Here is a 19444-nt window from a genome sequence, read left to right as displayed (position 1 = left end):
TATTTCAAAGTAATTGTTTGCAATACTTATCTGCATTTAGTGGAATTGCAAAATCATTTATTTCACATGTATTGTAAATAGATAAAAAGTGTTCATTATTTTTCGGACGAAAATCGAAACAAAAAATACCAGTAATAGGTAAATACAGAACATTTAAAAGTCCACAAATTAAATAAGAAATTGATGTGTTTTAGAGATTTTTCTAATACTAGTTGAATTCTTAAAAAAAATAGGGTTTCGTTTTTCAACACTACCAGATAAATGTGTCTTCTTTCCCATATCGACAAAACATATAACAAGATGATTATCACGGTTGTCACACGTAAAGTACTATTAAATGTTAATTATTAATCTTAAAATAAAAATGCCTTGATGAAAAAGCAGTCAATCTGTTGCTGTGACGACCATTATCTGCCAATCATTATCGATGATTGACGTTTGGTGTATCACGACAAACTACAACATGTTCGTTTGCTTTGTTGTTTTACTTCCTTCCTTTCAATTGCTAAGAGTCTGTTTCGGTAAAAGTTCATCGGTTGATGGTATTTCTCTAAAATAAATTTTTTTTGACAGCACATAATACATTGAACTTTCCTGGATTCATTCCAAATGACAATCTCTAGAGGAACATCCCAGGATTTAAAGTGATCGACTGGGTAAAATGTAACCCCACAATCAGGGGTTTTCGATTCATCTTCGAAAAAGCATTTATTCATCAAAAGATCTGGTGAGAAACATGTACAAAGCTTAAGGAGTTTATCCAGTTCAACATTTTCTAAACACGGTTTTTGATTAAGATCAAAGACTATTTCACTTGACTCTATAAATAGAACCTTACACACACATTTTAAATAAAACATTAAACGCATATTAAATGTAGATGGTAATGATTCCAAATCCTCCGCATCGGTTTGAATCGTGAGCTGTTTCGTCATTTCACTCATTGTGAATCAGTTTAATTGGCTGTTATCTTACAAGTAAAAACAATCGTTATTAACGCTGTTATTATCCTAAAATACATATCTGGTATTCAACCAACTAAGTCATTACCAAACGTTATATATGACCAATCTAGCAGTCTTAAATCCTAATCTTGTCGTTTGATTAATGGCGTAATTCATTAAGACCCAGATGGTCAAAATGTTTCGAAAGACCTTTGCTGCATAAACTCCCACAGGAATGTTTAAACAATGGTGTAATGATTTGTTTTAAGGCCGGCTTCGTTTAACTACTGATTGTTTTCTTTTCTTGACATTTTATTGCCAAAATCAATATGTATGGTAGGAGTATAATACACGATAATTAACTTCAGCAGTGTCAAATCAATCAATTTTGTAGTAACAACGTTAGTATTTAAAAACTTTGAAGGCACATGTTAAACTGATTTGTTCAACGTGTCATATTTTTTCTTTCCTCTTTCGTCTATCCTGGACTTGACTTTTATGAGCAATTCGGCGTTTGTTTCTAGAAAAGTAGAGGACGCTTACCTTACCGGTGCACTTTGTCCATGCTCCCAGTTTTTATTAGAGTCCGAGTTGCTCATTTACTAATGTTACTTTGTATGTATTATTTTAGTTACTTTGTGTTCTTTGCTGTGTTTGTCTGTTTTCCATGGTTGGTCATTGTCCCTGGATTAGATTCTTTTTATTTCCGCTAGAATCTTGGTTCCCTTGATTACTCTTAAGCAGTTTAAGGTACCCATTCTGTTTACTATTTTTCAAGCCTGAAATATAAACAAGAGGCCTTTTCAGTTAATTTATATCTCCGTGCTATTGTAATTTTGAGTAAGTATCCCGTAAATATACTCATTTGTTTGTGGTTTGTATCCCTTTGTCGCATACCGAAGTATGAACAAATACTTAGCAGTCTTGCTATGACTAAAATGATGTTTTTGTTTGTATTTTAATCAAACATTACAAATTATTATTTCAAATATACAGGCCTTTGTCTACGAAATAATGAATTATATGTTTACGGATTACAATGCCAAATACTTTATTGAAAATGTTCGTAACGAATAGCTTATTTTTATTGCCATTCGTAATAAGCATGTTAGATTTTGATACGTGGCGTGTAATCAGATTTAACATAACATTGACCTTTACATAAGCACACAGAAACAATTATTTGGACCGTCATCTTTCCTTTTTGATTTTTCAAAATCCTCGATTTCCTCGACTATTTCGTCAATTTTATTTTTATAAAACCTCAGTGGTTCATAATAGTTATCATGTAAAAACTGCTTTTTGAAACACATTATCTTATAGACATATCTACTTTCATTCCCAATTCTGATAAAATCATACACTTTAATTGCATCTTCTAATTCATCCTTGTGGTAGAACTCGTTGAGAAGATCTCCACAGAGTTCATCGTTTTCAATAAAACATTTGTTGAGTAGACGGTCTGGTGCAAGCGCGATTGCCATGATTACCAACTTGTCAACTTCTGAGCTGGAGAGTCTGACAAAATGCTCATAGTCAATCAGTTTTTCGATAGTATCAGCGTCTCTAATATCCATCACTTTATGAACACAATGCAGATAAAACATCAGTCGAGCACCCATATGATCTGGTAGTGGCTCAAATATTCCAGAGTACTCCTGACAGTGGTAAGCAGAGCTCGTGCGTTCCTCGAGCCACTGGTTAATTGGATTATATTTGTTAGTTTCACTATTTTTTGAACATTGTAAAGTCCTTTCCGGATATGTGAATCTTAAATTCATAATTATTCAAGTTGTACCATGTGCAATAAAGCTACCTGTCTGTAATCATACCTAATTTACATCCAAATTAAGTTATTATTTCGTGAAAAGTTATTTTCAATGCTTGAAACAAAGTATTTTCTACAGGAATTTTTGTTTTCGGAATTTTTGTATATGCCACCATTAGACATGATCCGAGTGTCGAAAATTGACCAAGCAGCTCATAACGAATCTCAACGGTATACATGTTTTGATCTATATGTAAAGGACTCATTTAGACAAAAAAAAATCTATTGGAGGTATCCGGCTTTTTCAACGTTCAAATTAACACCAATTGTGTAATTAGAGTAATGAAGGGAACCAAGGTTATAGCGGTAATAAAAAATGTAATCCAGGGAAAAAGCCCAGACAGGGAAAACAGACATACACAACAAAAAACATAAAGTTACTTCAATAATACATACAAAGTAACAAAAGCAAATGAGCATCTCGGACTCCACTAAAAACTGGGAGCATAGACCAGGTGCACTGGTAGGGTAAGCGTCCTCTGCTTTTCAAGAAACACCCACCGAGTGCCTTATTTATAAAAAGTCAAGTCCGGGGTAGACGAAAAAGGAAAGGAAAACTATGACACGTTAAACAAATCAGTTATTATGGCGCAGTTGGATACACTGAGGACGCTTACTCTACCGGTGCACCTTGTCCATGCTCCCAGTTTTTAGTGGAGTCCGAGTTGCTCATTTACTTTTGTTACTTTGTATGTATGATTTTAGTTACTTTATGTTCTTTGTTGTGTATGTCTGTTTTCCATGTCTGGTCTTTTTCCCTGGATTACATTTTTTTGATTACCGCTGTAACCTTGGTTCACTTGATTACTGTAACGATCCACGAGTTCATGATGACGACCATAAAAATTCTGTTGTGATGACTTCAACCTTGTAGCAACATAACCCTGTTCCAGAAGCTTACTTGTTAGAAGTCTAGCGCGATACAAAAAGCCTGCAGCATAGTTTCGGCAAGCTTTGGCATAACGTATGAGTTGTGATATGAACAATGCATACGCAGGTGCTGAAGGGATGTTGCCACAGATGAAAGGAAAGAGATTATGGCCTACTAACAAAATTGTAATTTGCAACAGGGTTAAGATGCACTCCTGGCAATTGAGATTTTATTTAATGCAAATTGTGAGCTGCATCCCCATATTGTTTAATAGACATACTTCATGCTCATTAGTGTCTTGCAAGAAAGTTATGTATCTGTACAAGAAAATAAATGTACAATTTTTTTAATACATTTTTACACAAATGCTATATTTGATTTCACGCACAAAAATCTATACGTATACACCAAGGAAATATCGATACAATAAATAATGAAATACTTGGCAAACCTCACAATTAAAGAAATAAAAATCTAATCACGTTTTTATTTTAGTGTTTATAGTTTGTGTAAAATCAGGGTTTAATGCAAAATAAAAAATCGATTTTAGGGAGGAGCACGTGGCTAGTACGTCAACCTTTAAATCCATTGATTCGTCCCATTTAGGGATAATAGATTATAATATAACAAATACATAACAAATCCTCAAGAGCCTCTATGCATAAATCACGTGATTTTTTTCTGTTCTATTTATAACAGCTATACCATCAAGAAAGGTAAACAAATGTAATATTTTTGTCTTTCTTGCTTGTATTGAGTTGCTACTTGAAGCATTTCAACAATACTGTTTTACGTGTTTTTGAATTGTTTTTAGATGTCTCACGTTTCTTAGAAAACGTCGCAGTTTTATGGGCAACTGTATTTTCATGCTGGCTAGTTTCAAAGATTAATAACATCTATCATCAATTCTTGTCAATGCCTTATTGTAATATTGTTTGACTATCGTGTTTAACATTTGAAAATTTTCGATGACTGAAAGTGACCAGTATAACCCCGACACAATTGTCACCATGCTTTTTAAATTGGTATTTATGAACACTTTTCGATTAATTTTTCCATACAAAGTGATAATAAGGATACAGAGAAAGTAAATCTAATGTTCTGAGGTATTTTACATATGTGTAAAAATGTATTTGTAAAAAGAAATAAGATTTTATTTATTCAATGATTTCGTTTTTTTATTTAGATGAGTTACGTTGCAGGTATGTATTAAGATGTACATTAGACAATAGACATTACCAGCATTTTTTTCAACAAGGTGTAAATACTAAATAACGGAAAGTTGTGAAAGTGATAAAGAAATGTACAAGGACCATTTAGTGTATATGTTTTATATATAATCATTATCATGTTGAACATTTTGATAGACAACATATTATTGTCGTTTGGTGGTTAAGACAGTAGTACCCACATTGGGCACACATTGTGCACTTCTACCTGCATTATAACTTACACTCCTATACATCATACTTTATCTAAAACGCATTCCAACAAAGAAACGTTGACACAGTTTTTCAAGTTATTACTAAGTAATCCTACATTAAGTTACTGTCTTTGCCGCTTTTGTCTAAAGAGCTTGAAATTAAGGACATTGCAGACATACTAAAGTGTGCCTCTTGTCTGATCTCTTAATTGAGACAAGAGGACAACTTTCAACTAAACTCTTTAACCAAAACGACGCTGAAGCATTTTTAATTTTGTCACTTCATACATGTAGTAGAAAATCATTTGTAAATTTGTCACTTCATATATGTTGTAGAAAATTGTAACAACTATATGTCCATCGCTTTTCTAGATTTGGCGACTAATGAACAAATAGACATGTATGTTGCCCACATATTAAGGTCATCGCTTAAAGTTCTTCAGTCGTCACCATAATGGTTGTCCGGTATAGTTTTCCTCTTTCGCTGAAATTTACATTAACAAGCCTCACTGATGTCTGCCAAACCCAAAGAACTGTCCACTCTTTCGAACTTGTTGAGTTCAATCTTTGGTAATTCTTAAAATCATGCTATTGAATATTTATTTGTTGCTTGCATTGTGCGATTCGGTTTTCGTCTTATTTTTGACTAATTGTGTTCGTACCAATTATTTATGCAGTGGAGATTGTTTTTTCAACATTTCACGTGACAAACTTGAGGACGAAAATAATCACAAAAGAAAATACTTAATAATGCTTGTGATGTCTAAACATACACCTGTCGACTACAACTTTGATTATAGCGTTCACAAAATAAATTGACATTTATTACTTCTAATGAATGCAAAGATATAACAGGCTTTGATTTTAACATTATTTGGAATTTTATATATGCATTTCCTAACGTACATTATGTTTCTTCATACTATAAAAAAAGTTCTTGAGATAGGTTGAACTTCATTTTTATGAGCTTTCCCACCCAATTACATAACACTTCAAAAGAATTTGTTTCTTCTAACAAGGGGCAAGTATTATTGTGCAGGCCACGAAATTGGACATATTGTTCATCACGTCTAGTACTAAACTACACTTGACCTTGGCTATCTATGAAACTTGATCCCCATATCATCAAATTATGTATACACTATAGATAGCACTATTGACTAGATTCTTTCGTACTTTCTGTGCGGGAATTCATTGATCTAATTTTCAAACTAATATCCTTGATTCAATCATGACAATTGCCTTTACTACACCAACACGGCCGTAAATAGATGTCTTGAATAACATTAATTTAAATCTTTAATTTTTATATGCATGGCTTTTAACCTTTTGTACACCCTATGATTAAATCTAATACTTTATTTCTCTCTGTTTGTATTTCAATGTTTCAATTTTCGATTTGCTAAAGTTCGTTATAAAGACGTGTTACATCTAAAAAATAAACTACTTGAAAATGAACAAACATCGTAGATGTCAGTTTTTCCCTCAGTGTACGACTTGGTTAAATATAAATGTTGTTTGTTAACCCAGTTGCATGCTTTTGTGACTAGAAGCAAATAAAACCTTTTTTGAAGATGCTCTTGTTCGTTTATATTGAAAGAAGGGGAAAGCCGTTGCGTTGCGATAGCTAGCATATATTAATTGTATGTTAATCCACTATAAATTCAACAGTTATCCCCATAGTATTTTAATGATATAAATTCATCCAACAATTACATTTTACCCTGACGATTTTATAAAGAAATATCAATGTGTCTTTTTTCTTGCAAAGAATATCAATTTGATGATGGGTTTAAAGTCACCGACAAGATGTTACAGGATTTCAAAGAGTATGGATATATACTAATAAGGTAGGAAATTCTTCATGATGTTTGTCGTATGGACAATGTAAATTACTTCAGGAAAACCATCATTAAAGCAGGACTCATTTCTTTGCAAATATGATCAACAGATTTGCTAAAATTTACTAGAAATTTTGTCCGGTAAAAGGAAGAACAAAAATACTAAGTGAAAAGAAGTACACACCCTAAATATTGAGACGTAAAGGGGTCATTGGCAAAATTGAAACTACATTTAGAACCCAACCCTTAAACCAGTCAACATTATGACCAATACATTAACAATAATACATGTCCCAATCATAATAAAACAGCAGCCCTACTTCGCGAACGATATCATTTTTGACATTTTAAGCAGAGATATTTTGTTGATAAATCGCACATTGAAAGGTTAAATATGTTATTTAAAGCATCTCTTTTAACTATCTTTTATTTCCTTACTCTACCGGTGCACCTTGTCCATGCTCCCAGTTCTTAGTTGAGTCTGAGTTGCTCATTTGCTTTTGTTACTTTGTATGTATTATTTAAGCTACTTTATTTTCTTTGCTGTGTATGTCTGTTTTCCATGTCTGGTCTTTGTCTCTGGATTACATTCTTTTGATTACCGCTAGAATCTTGGTTCCCTTGATTAATCTTAAAAGAAAAACTTAAATTGGAGCTCCTATAAAATTGCACGTAGTCCATCGATTAAGACCACGAGATGATGGAAAACCAAAGACTGTAATGGCAAAATTTGAGTCTCGAAAAAATCGGGACAAATGTTTGAAGGCGGCGCCTGTCCAATTGTGAAGCATACAAATTACAGTATGTGCGAACAGTTGCCTAAAGAAATTATAGAGAGGAGGAGCAAATTGTAACCGATATTTAAACGTGAGGAACGATTGGGAAAATAAGAATGTGAAGCTGAAACGAGATAAGCTATTTATAAATGCCCGCCAATGTTATCCAGGAACGTTTCCTCGAGACGATCAACAGTATAGACCAGATCAATTCAGACGCATTGAGAATCAACCACCACCATATGTCACAAACCGACAGGATCGGCAAGATCATGAGTATAATGAACCTTATCTTTGGACAGATATTTTGGCCCACCGCAAGGTGTACATAACATGACCAGGTAGGCCAGGCATACAAGATGTCAGTATGGAGAACCAAATAACCTGAAAATATCTTATGTAAATGTATGTAGTATACAGAATAAACTTCTTAGTTCAGACTTTGTTGAAACCATTAAATTGTATGATATTTTTGTATGTGTTGAAAACAAAACTGATAGTTATGATGTATTGAACCTTCCAACAGATTATACTTTTTATGCAAAACAAAAAAAAACCAAAAAATGTAAACGAAAGTCATATATAAAAAAGAGTTTGAAAAAATGTATGGAATTCATAGAGAGTAATTGTGATTTTGTACTTTGATTTACTTTTTGTATTCAATAACGATCTATCTGTATTGTTGGGGTTGGTTTATTTACCACCTGAGGGTTCGAAATACACATCGTATGAAGTTATTGATGAACTTTATAATGATATTTTCGCACTAAAACCGAAATATTCTTTTTGTGGACTAATAGGAGATTTTAATTGTAGATGTAGTCGATTATCAGATTATATTATACCAGATTAGGAACATAACATTACCGTTGATTGACAATAGTCGGTCTGTGACAGGTGTTAATTTGTGAATTTGCAAAACGGTTCAATGAAGCGGAATTACTTGATCAATGTACAGGTGATCTCGACTCAATTGATCCTGACGGCGATACTTTACAGGAAGATTTAGATCGTTTTGTAAATAGGTTAAACTCAGCATTTACGAATTGCGCGAATAAAACTTTTGGACATAGGACTTCGAAACGATCATGCATAGATATCGAGCAGCCTTTGTTTAATGTAAATTGCCGCTGAAAGAGAAAGCATTTTCATGAAGCGAGCTAAAAACCGAAGAGAGCAGAGTTACATTTAAATATACCGGTTAATCATAGACAAGAACTTAATAAGAGTTTTGCGGACTAAACTAAAATCGTCTACCCGACACGGCAAAAAAAAAAAAAAAAACGGATTACATTATTTATGGAAGCTTTTAGATAATTTCAACAAACACTCCGATGGTGGACCGCAGGTTTCTTTGCATTCTTTGTATGATTTTTTCAAGAATCTTATTGAAGATTCTGAGAGTGATGATTTTGATTTTGTTATACCCGATAGTGATGATGAAGTGGTTAATGATATTCTGAATGGCGAAATTAGTTTAAATGTCATCATCATGAACTCGTGGATCGTTACGGTGTATTCATCTGCACCATGAAAACTGATTTGTTGATCGTGTCATAGTTTTCCTTTCCTCTTTCGTCCACCCCGGACTTGACTTTTTATGAGAAACTCGGCGGATGTTTCTTGAAAAGCAGAGGACGCTTACCCTACCGGTGCACCTGGTCTATGTTCCCAGTTTTTACTGGAGTCTGCGTTGCTCATTTTTGTGTTACTTTGTATGTATTCTTTTAGTTACTTAATGTTCTTTGTTGTGTATGTCAGTTTTCCATGTTTGGTCCTTGTCCCTGGATTACTTTCTTTTGAAATCGCTAGAACCTTGGTTCCCTTGATTACTCTTTTAAAAGGCATTCGATACTGTTTGGAGGCTAGGATTATGACAAAATCTTGTTAGAAATAATGTATCTGATGAAATGTTAAATTTGTATCCTTTTTTGTTCAGTCTACTTTTGTCAGACCTAGAAGAATGTTTTGTTCATAATAATGTAAATGGGCTGCAGGATATATATGCTAAATGTAAAGATATGCTTAGAGCATACATAATGATATACGTATTACTTTATGCTGATGATACAGCAATTTTAGGTGAAACGCCAAATGACCTTCATAACTGTTTGATAGTTTTTGAATGTAATTATAACGAATGGTGTCATTATTGTTGATAAAACTAAAACTGTTATATTTACGAAGAGAAAGTCAAAACGTAATTATGAGTTCAAACTGTTTGGATCAGTAGTTGAAATTGCTGATTTCTACTCTTATTTAGGTATTATGTTTAATTATAATGGCAAATACACTTTTGCAGAAAATAAGTCAGCAGTGCAAGCACAGAAGGCTCTGTTTGCCTTATATACAAAATTGCGTAATATTCCAATCCCTGTAGATCCTCAACTTACTTTGTTTGATTCACTTGTTTTACCCATATTACTTTATTCTTGTAAAGTGTGGGGATTTGAGGATATGCAGGTTTTGGAAAAGATATATTTATAATTTTTGAAAAGACTGCTAGGGGTACACTTCAGAACAGCGAATTAAATGGTGTATGGGGAAACACTTGGTTTTCTGCTTGCTATAAAGGTTAAGATTAGAATGTTGTACTTCTGGTCAAAACTACTTACACATCAATCAAAACTATCAGGTATTATGTATTAATTACTTTTCAAAATCCACTCAACAAATCTTTTGAAGTCAAAATTTTATTAGATCGATTTTAGATGACGCAGGTCTGAGATATATTTGTGACGGTCAATTTGCACTGGAATCAATTGAGATAAAATCATGTATACAACAAATTCTAAAAGACCAATTTCTTATACAGAGTTGATTTTCTATGTTAAATAGTTCATAGGGTCAGTCCTATAGTTCATTAAAACCGAGTTCAAGTTAGAAAATTACTTTAAAAAGTTAAAGACGTCAGAGTTATGCGAAATTTCGTTGTAGCAATATACGATTTCCTATAGAAACTGGACGATGGAATAACATTCCTCATGGAGAGCGTTTCTGTCATCTTTGTAAGATAGATTGGTCGACGATGAATTTCACTACCTTTTTGTACGTACAAACGACGTTGTACACCAATTGTGTGTGAGTCTTATACCGACCTACTACCATAACAATCCATCTCTGTCGAAGATGCAAGGCATGTTGTCGTTATGTAATGTTGTCGTTCTAAGTAACATTGCCTTATTTATTGCCAACATCGGCAAACCTTTTACTTCAGTCGACATTTTTGAAATCAATTCTCCCCTGTGCATATCGATTATACCTTATACATGTATTGCAGCCAGTATTTTTTATTGATTGTGTTAGAATGTTACTTGTATATATGTTTGTTACACTTCTGTCATGTTCACCATAGTATTGTATGTTATAGATTGCCTCTTGTTACAGTCCTGTACTGTCTGACTATATAATAAAACCTGAATCTTTTAATGTTTTATCCATTTATCTATTTGTAGCAATTTTATGATATATAATGATGTAATACATTGAACTGAATTTTTCATGTCTAATATTGGACAATCTCTTCGAATTCACTTTTTCAAAATATTGAATTCTTAAACTGATGTTATATTTTTCTAAAATATTGCCATAGGAATTTGTTTGATACAGAAGAAATAAGCATGCTGATCAAAGCTGTCAGTGAAAGTGATGCATTCCACAAATATTCATACCAGGTACATAATATCATTACTATGGTTAGTCAAGAATGGATTACCATGGTTAGGGGTTGCCAATAACTCATGAAGTCGATGCATTGACAAATAAAGCAGATATAAACCCAAAATATTGAGTAAAACAAAGTGTGGAACAAAAACAACAACTAATAAGAATTCACCAATAATCAAAGGGATATAAGCAACCAGAATAAATTAGATGAACCGGTAGGGTAACTATTTAGTATTCTGTTAAATTCTATAAAATTGCAAAACCTATGACAGTGGTAAAACCCGTTCGTTCTATGTTGTTTTTCGGCAAGGTAGTAATGAAATTGGCGACCCGATCGTCCCAGTAAAATCGGGCATTTATTTTTTTGGAAAGAAACTGTAGTATCAATCAATTTGTTTATGCCCTGTCCTTCTAGGATACAAACCAATTGGATGTGGATAATCTAGTTGTAAGGGTAAATTATATTGCTAATAAAGGTGTAGAGTGAGAAAGAAATTACAAATACTGAATCACAAGAAAAGATACATTTACATAATTAAGCGATTTCAATACCTCGTAAGAATTTTTTTGTAAACAAACAAACAAGCAAACAAAAGTAAAAACAAAATAATAAAACAAAACAAAAACAAACAAATCAGTCCCATATTTCATAACAGTTTGTTTGTTTGAAAAAAAAAATTGCAAACTATATATATTTAATGTTTTGTGATGTGTTTTTCTTAACATGTATATTTTTAACAAAAATGGTTTCTTCATGTACACAATTTTTTATTAGTTCTTGCATTCATTATTCGTGTATTTGCTTTATCGATATATGATCTAGGTAGAAAAAGGGAATGTAAAAACATCTAGAATAATATGGAGTCACCCTGGTAATGACGTCACAGGAATGGCCGCCAGGAGTGAGAAAGTAGTGAATACATGTGAAAAGGTATCATAGACAACCTAACTTGACTGTAAAATACATTTTAACATCGAAGGTTACGATATTGCAGAACATTATACTTCGTGTAATGGATCTTCCTCTCAGAATATCGCATCACGTACAATGGATCGTCCAGAAATTATTTATAACTTCGTGACTAAACCATTGACCCGACCGATTTAGGACAATCATTCGAAAAACTTCGATAATAGCCTTTAAAGAAAACTGAAGTAAATGGATGTGGTACATCACCACTAAAAATTTCCATTAATAGGTATCTGGATGGTAATATTATCCCTTATTTGTGTATTCAGAATGTAAACCCATCTTGATATCGTTACTGTTATTGAAAAAGAGCCTTATTGATACGTTGTAACTGAGCAGGAATAAATCACAGTTCTTTTTTTTTTCAGATGCTTGGTGGGGAGGTTTACCATTATCACTCGAAATACATGTTAAAAGAACCGAAAATGTCAGCGCCGCATTATTGGCACCAAGATTATGGGTAAACATACAATAATTGTCGCCGGGAACGACACGAGATGTTATTGTTTAGTAACGTAAAAATCTAGATTTGTAAAATATTATAGTCAGTTCTAAAACCACCACAAAATAAAGTACACTTGATATTTCTGTACATTACACTAAAATGAATATAGCAAATCATGTCATGTTTCCACTACTTTTTTGTTCATTCGCGAATAAGTAAATTTGAAGAGGAAGTTAATGTTTATACTAGTAGTCAAAATCTTGGAACTAAATCCGGAGCTGAATTGGGAACCATATAATTGTAATAGCACTATGCGTAGATTTCATCATGCTATAAACATATTTTTCATGTATTGTATTACACAAAGATACACTTCAATCCCTGGCAAATGTAAAGTGATTTTTTGGCAAAATGTTGATTTCGAATGCATGATTTATTGCTATATTAAATCAAGTTCAAGATCAAATCCCGACAGTTTTTAATACTAGTATACATTTGGTATTGTCAATGTTTCATGATGATTTTTTATTATATTGGTTCAATTATTTCGGATAGTTTTTCGCCATTTTCGCATTGATTTCTTTGTTTACATCATGATGAATTGAATAAAAGTTCTCTAGTGTGAATTATTTTGACCCCGTTATAACTCGTGTCAGGGAGCATAATGACGGGTGTCGTTGGCTTCCCATCTGGATGACACTCTTGTTTTTTTTTGTGGGAGTTCATAATGCCACTGCTTTAGTTTTGTGTGACGTCTTGTTTTTCTTATCTTCAAATTTCATGTATTATCTATTCTGTTCGGTTCGCTACATTGTGTATGTAGATTGCCTTTGTTTTTATTTGTGCACGTTCAGGCCATGTTTGGGATTGCACGTTCAGGCCATGTTTGGGATTTTGACGAGTTTGATTTATCCCACTACCGACGCTTTGGTATTTTGTTGCCGATATTTATTATTCAACTTTTATCTTAACTTCTACCAACTCTAGTAGATGCCCCATTCATACGGTTGAATATATGTTGTAGATATTGGTATAAATGTGGTAATCTCTATCCCGACATGATGACTGTCTGGGTGGCACTTGATCCTGCTGTAAAGGAGAATGGTTGTATGGAGGTAAGGGCCTTATAAAATATCGAAAAGATATGAATCTTAATGAAATATTAAGTTAAGCTATTAGGCACGGAATTAGTCAAAATTATCATTAGGAGGTCTATATAATATTTATGGAAGTCTTTTATGGATCTCCACAATTTGATTTCCGGAGCTCCTTAAATATTTCTGGACCTCCACGATTTAATTTCAGAACATCTTAAAATATTTTAGGAGCTCCACAATTTGATATTAGGACCTCTTGAATTATTTAAGGACCTCCATAAATAATCGTCTTATTACGGGAGGTTTTCAAATATCTCTGGACCTCCACAATTCGATTTTAGCAGCTCCTTAAATATTTCTGGTTCTACGCAATTCGATTTCAGGACCTCCACAATTCGATTGAAGGAGCTCTCGAAATATTCTGGACCATGTAGTGTGCGTTTTCTTTTTTTAAAGCATTTACCGAGTTGTTTATGTCATGTCTGGTATCATTTGGAAGAGTACCTGCGACTTTATAAAAGCAATAGTATACCGCATTAATCGAAAAGTTATTGATGGCGACCAGAGAAATAGATAACCCTAACTGTTATCAGTTCTTAGAATTTGTCCTAGAATACAGAAAATGTAAATAGTATAGGGTGATAAACAGATATTTTCTAGTCCATGCTGGTCCATGCTCCCAGTTTTTAGTGGAGTCCGAGTTGCTCATTTACTTTTGTTACTTTGTATGTATGATTTTAGTTACTTTATGTTCTTTGTTGTGTATGTCTGTTTTCCATGTCTGGTCTTTGTCCCTGGATTACATTCTTTTGATTACCGCTAAAATCTTGGTTCCCTTGATTACTCTTCTATAATTCTCATTAATTTGACTATACATCGTGAAAATCAATATATTCCAGTGACAAATTTTTAGCTCAGCTGGCGGAAGTGAGCTATTGGCATCATTTTGCGTTCGTCGTTGTCGTCGTCCATTTTCGTAAACAATGTTTCAATACTCTTCTCCTCCGACACTTCTTGACCAGTTGGAACAAAACTTGTTGTGAATGTTAGTCGGTGTATCTTGCAAAAAATGTGGGAATTCTTAATACGTTGAAAAACATGGCCGCCATTATTAAAAATAGAACATGGGGATCAAACGGTAGTTTTTCGCATAAATCTCCAAAACTGTTAGGTTAAGCCAAATTCTAAAAGAATAAAAGTGTCCAGCATGATGAGATCTATCGGTGAAATTTTTGTTTTAATTTGTTAAGCCATGTTGGAGTTATTGCCCTTTTCCGATTTTTTTTGCTATTTGAAATGTTATTTCTTTCAAAAATCGTCTTCTCTGACTCTACTTGACCAATTAGAACCAGACTTGGTATAAATGTTATTTGGGGTATCCAGTTTTGAACTGATGTGGAGGTTTTGATCCGTTGTAAAACATGGCTGCCGTTACTAAAAGTTAAATATAGGGGTCAGACAATGGTTTTTCGCAGATATTTCCAAAACCATTTGGTTTAGCCAAAATATGATAATGATCAACCTATTCAGCATGATGAGATCAACCGGGTCAAATTTTCGTTTCAATCTCAGGGGCGTAGCTGCCTATACGCAAATACGCAGTTGCGTACTTTCGGAAAAAGTAAGAAAAATAAAAAACACATATTTTAAAGATGAAATAGAGGTTTTATGCAATGACTCACTCACTTGGGGCCTTGAGAGACCCCCCCAAGACCCCTCGCCGTAATTTTGCGTACAAATAAAACAGGCCTAGCTACGCCTCTGAATCTGTTAAGTCATGTTGGAGTTATTGCCCTTTTCGATAAATTTTGGCTTTTTTAAATGGTATTTCTTTCAAAATACAAAAATCTTTTCCTATGACACTAAATGACCAATTGGAACCAAACTTGGTTTTAATATTCCTTGGGGTATCCTGCAGAGAACTGATGTTTGGATTTTTGAATCATCAAAAACATGGCCGCCATTACTAAAAAATAGAACATGGGGGGGGGGGGTCAGACAGTAGTTTTTTTGCACATTATATCTCCAAAACCGTTAGTTTTAGCCAAAATTCTTTCAATTGCTGAAATGATCCTTATTATAAGGCCTACTAAAGTTTCGGGGATCAAACCTTTCAGACAACACCTTGTAAGAGTTAATGCCCTTGAAAGGTGAAAAAAAGATATTTTTTCAATTTTCACCCTATATTTTGAAAACTATGATATATAGAAAGAAACTTTCAAATGCTGAAATGACCCTTATGATAAGTCCTACCAAAGTCTTCTTGAGTGGAAATTGTTGGACAGCTCCTTGTTCAATTTATTGCCCTTGATTGGCAAAATTTAACCAGGTGAGCGATGCAAGCTCCGATGAGCCTCTTGTCTAACTACATACATGTATATATATTTTCTTAATTTCTGAAAGGTTTTGAGTGGTTCTCACAAATGTGGACGTATTGAGCACCATCCTTTCGATGGTCAATACGTGGGTTTGAAATCACGTGTTGATTTGATTCGGGAGAAATGCCCACACCACTACATGGAAATGGAACCAGGTTTGTTGTCTTAGTGCTTTTATAGTCAAAATTAAAATCAATGGAATTTAAATCTCGAGTTTTGGAAACGACGAAGTAAATGATAAAACGAAATGATAGACAGATTGAAGATATTGGTAAAGGAGTTGAACTGATTTGTAAGCATTCTGATTGGCTGCTTCTCAGGTTTCCTCAATAGTCTTTTGTGCAAAACTGAAGATACTGCATTACCTGGTTTGGTACTGTGACGTCATTAATGTCGATTGGTATGCAACCCGTGATTAAGATAATCCCAAGCAAAATAACGTTTTAATTACGAATCCATTTGAACTGGAATCCATTTCATATCTAAGTATGGTTTTTTTTCTAATTTTTCAACATGTCGTACGGAATAATCTGTTTTTGGCTTCGCGCTTGATTTTTATATATATAACAAAAATTATCTCATTTTAGAAAATAGTTGAACTTCCAGGATATGCGTTGTTCTTCCATTGATATCCTGCACAATATTAGTTTTAACAAAAGCGATCCAATTTTCAGGGGATGCATTGTTCTTCCATTGTAATACCCTGCATCATAGCAGTGCTAACAAAAGTGATCTAAGGCGATGGGCTTATATAATGACATATAACAGGGCCTCCAACAATCCAACTATGGTCCATCATCATCCTCAGTACACGCCACTTGAAAAGGTATTGCCTATAAATTTTATTTTGAATTTCAGTGGATGATGTTATAGTTTCTATTGAATTAATGCATATTATTATCACGAACAAATTCTGAATTGACATATTTCCTCACTGCGTTTTGCCTTTGACACCTGTGTGCCATGGTTCTATATACTTTACAGGACAAGTGTCCACTAGGCCAGCAATGTCGGTTAAATCAAATAACTTAGAAGTTGACATTTTTATTATAATTTGTATGACTCTATATATTATACCATATTGATGTTATTTTTGCATTCGCGATAAACATTTTCAAATACCAAAACAAGTAAAGAAGATGAGGAAAGCTCAATGTTCTAATTGTCTGATTTTTTTTTGCGTCAGTTTTTTTTGCCTGTATATATTAATTCATTACGAACGATATATTTCAATAAGGTAACATGATTATCCACGTTTAGATTTTTAAATTTGCTTTATTTTTGTTTATTAAAAAGATTTTACATTACTTTGGACTGAACAAGCAAAACTGTTACTATTTTCGTGGCTTATGCGTGGATGTATATTGTTTTTTTAACTTAGCACGAAATAGACGGTATACACATGTTTCAGTCTTGTATTCTTTGCCCCATAGGCTTCTATAGTAAGCCTTAAATGTTCGTGATTTTAAAATAAAATAAACAAAAAGTTTCAATCTAATTTTGACCATGTTTTTCCATTAAGGAAATACCAAAAATCATTTCAGGTGCATTTTAGAAAAAGAGGCACGAACTTTGATACACCTGGACAGATCGAACTAAGAATAGACTTTACTACTTTCACTTGTATTTTGAGTTCATAAAATGGATCTCTTTTCTGAAGCGTTATTTTCCATGGAAATTCTGTTTTTCCTCAAAAACATGTTTTAAGTGTAATAGCTCGATATTTACCCTTTTGATGAAATAATGTAATCATTTGCTAAAAAACATAAATAGGAAAAGAAAAGGCAAAAACAAAGAAAGCGCACTATATTCTTTAGCCTCCATGCTTTCATGAATATGCAATACATGACTGATACTTACAACTGTTCAAATCTAATCATCACTTGTGATAATTTTTCATACATGACTACTGAGTAGAGTTGTCTTTCTTTTACCATTAAAGGTACCGAATTCTGCAATCAAAGAATGCAAGAATTTTACTGATTTGTCAGGAAAAGATTTTGTCAACCCAGAGCAGAATACAACGTTAAGAGATCTGTACCAGAGATGAGATAGAGTTTTTCAGTAGATTTTTGAATATGCAAATGAGCATGTAAATGGAATTTAAATTATTCAGATAGAAGGGAACATATATTTGTTTAAAACTATTTTAAGTCATTTGTTTGAACATTGATTATAGCCTCTCTTATATTATATTTCATTTTACTATTTGAGTTTGGACATTGTACAGGTCATTTCAGCATCAAAAGTACTATACATGCGTACAAGTTTGTGTCAGTTATTACGTAGCAGTCTTTGTAAGAATCATGCAAGGTCTGTAATATATACATAAAAAAGGCTATCGCTACCCATTTTTATTATTGTTATTAATTTACTCTATAGGTCAAAATGATGGAATGTATAATAACTCATGCAAATCTATCTGTTCTTATGTGATAATTCACATCGAAAAATTCAATTTGTTGTATTTCAATGTCATGTGCAAATTATATCCCTTAATTCTGAATTCTAGAATGCATTCTTACATAATTCACATGTCCTATAAACTTGGATTATATAAAAAGCCACATTTTAATTTCTTTTTACAACAATTTAAACAAAATATCAAAAATAAAAATATGTAGGCTTTCCAACCATGAATCACATTTTGCTTGATTTTAAGATTGAGTACTAATTAATAAGTCCAACCATGAATCACATTTTGCTTGATTCTTAGCTGTAGTACTAATTGATAAGTTTTGCATATATTTTGTTGAAGACATTGATTAGAACTATACATTAAAAAGGAAATGCAAAATTAATCGAAATTTCGATGCATGCTATCACTTTATATTATGTTGCACCTTCATATATTATAGGAATCGCATCTATCTTAAATAATTTTAATGTATTTCTAAATACCTTATGCTGCCATGCGATAAATTAATTGAACAACACAAAACGCACTTCATAATATCTTGATTTATTTTTGTCTGCCTTATTTTGAAGATGTGTCATCGTTCTGTTACCGTGAGTTTTATTACTTTTGATGTGGGAGCATTTCGATGAATACTTAAAGGTGTGTCTTGTTAAGGACTTTTGGTGACCTATGAAAGATTTTGTTATTTTATATTTAGATTTTACACTGGTGCATTGTTGCGTTTCATCACGTTCGTTCCTTTTTCAATTTTTTTTTAAAAGCAAGATTCTTTTTTTTCCATCAAGG

At 33.0% G+C, this 19444-nt stretch overlaps 1 protein-coding gene across 1 annotated transcript; it reads left to right on the top strand.

The window, feature by feature from the left end:
- Positions 1-4339: 4339 nt before the first annotated feature.
- LOC148610992 (uncharacterized) lies at positions 4340-19194 on the top strand. The gene is made up of 10 exons (XM_088590987.1): positions 4340-4359; positions 4830-4845; positions 6838-6916; positions 11276-11357; positions 12173-12280; positions 12688-12779; positions 13789-13879; positions 16265-16394; positions 16914-17065; positions 18182-19194. The coding sequence occupies exons 2-10, from the start codon at positions 4830-4832 to the stop codon at positions 18287-18289; spliced, it is 858 nt and encodes a 285-aa protein (XP_088447113.1). The 5' UTR covers positions 4340-4359; the 3' UTR covers positions 18290-19194.
- Positions 19195-19444: the final 250 nt, after the last annotated feature.

This window comes from Perna viridis, chromosome 7 (assembly GCF_037379345.1).
Source record: "Perna viridis isolate PV_CMFRI_1.1 ecotype Kerala chromosome 7, ASM3737934v1, whole genome shotgun sequence".
NCBI classification, from domain to species: domain Eukaryota; kingdom Metazoa; phylum Mollusca; class Bivalvia; order Mytilida; family Mytilidae; genus Perna; species Perna viridis.
The sequence above is the reverse complement of the archived record's forward strand: the minus strand, read 5'-3'. Positions and strand labels throughout refer to the sequence as shown.

Bases quoted from the DNA above. Each gene is read 5' to 3' on its own strand.
- LOC148610992 (XM_088590987.1), top strand. The intron at 12,281-12,687 runs GTATCATAGACA...TTTTTTTTTCAG, and splicing joins TAGTGAATACATGTGAAAAG to ATGCTTGGTGGGGAGGTTTA. The intron at 13,880-16,264 runs GTAAGGGCCTTA...AATTTCTGAAAG, and splicing joins AGGAGAATGGTTGTATGGAG to GTTTTGAGTGGTTCTCACAA.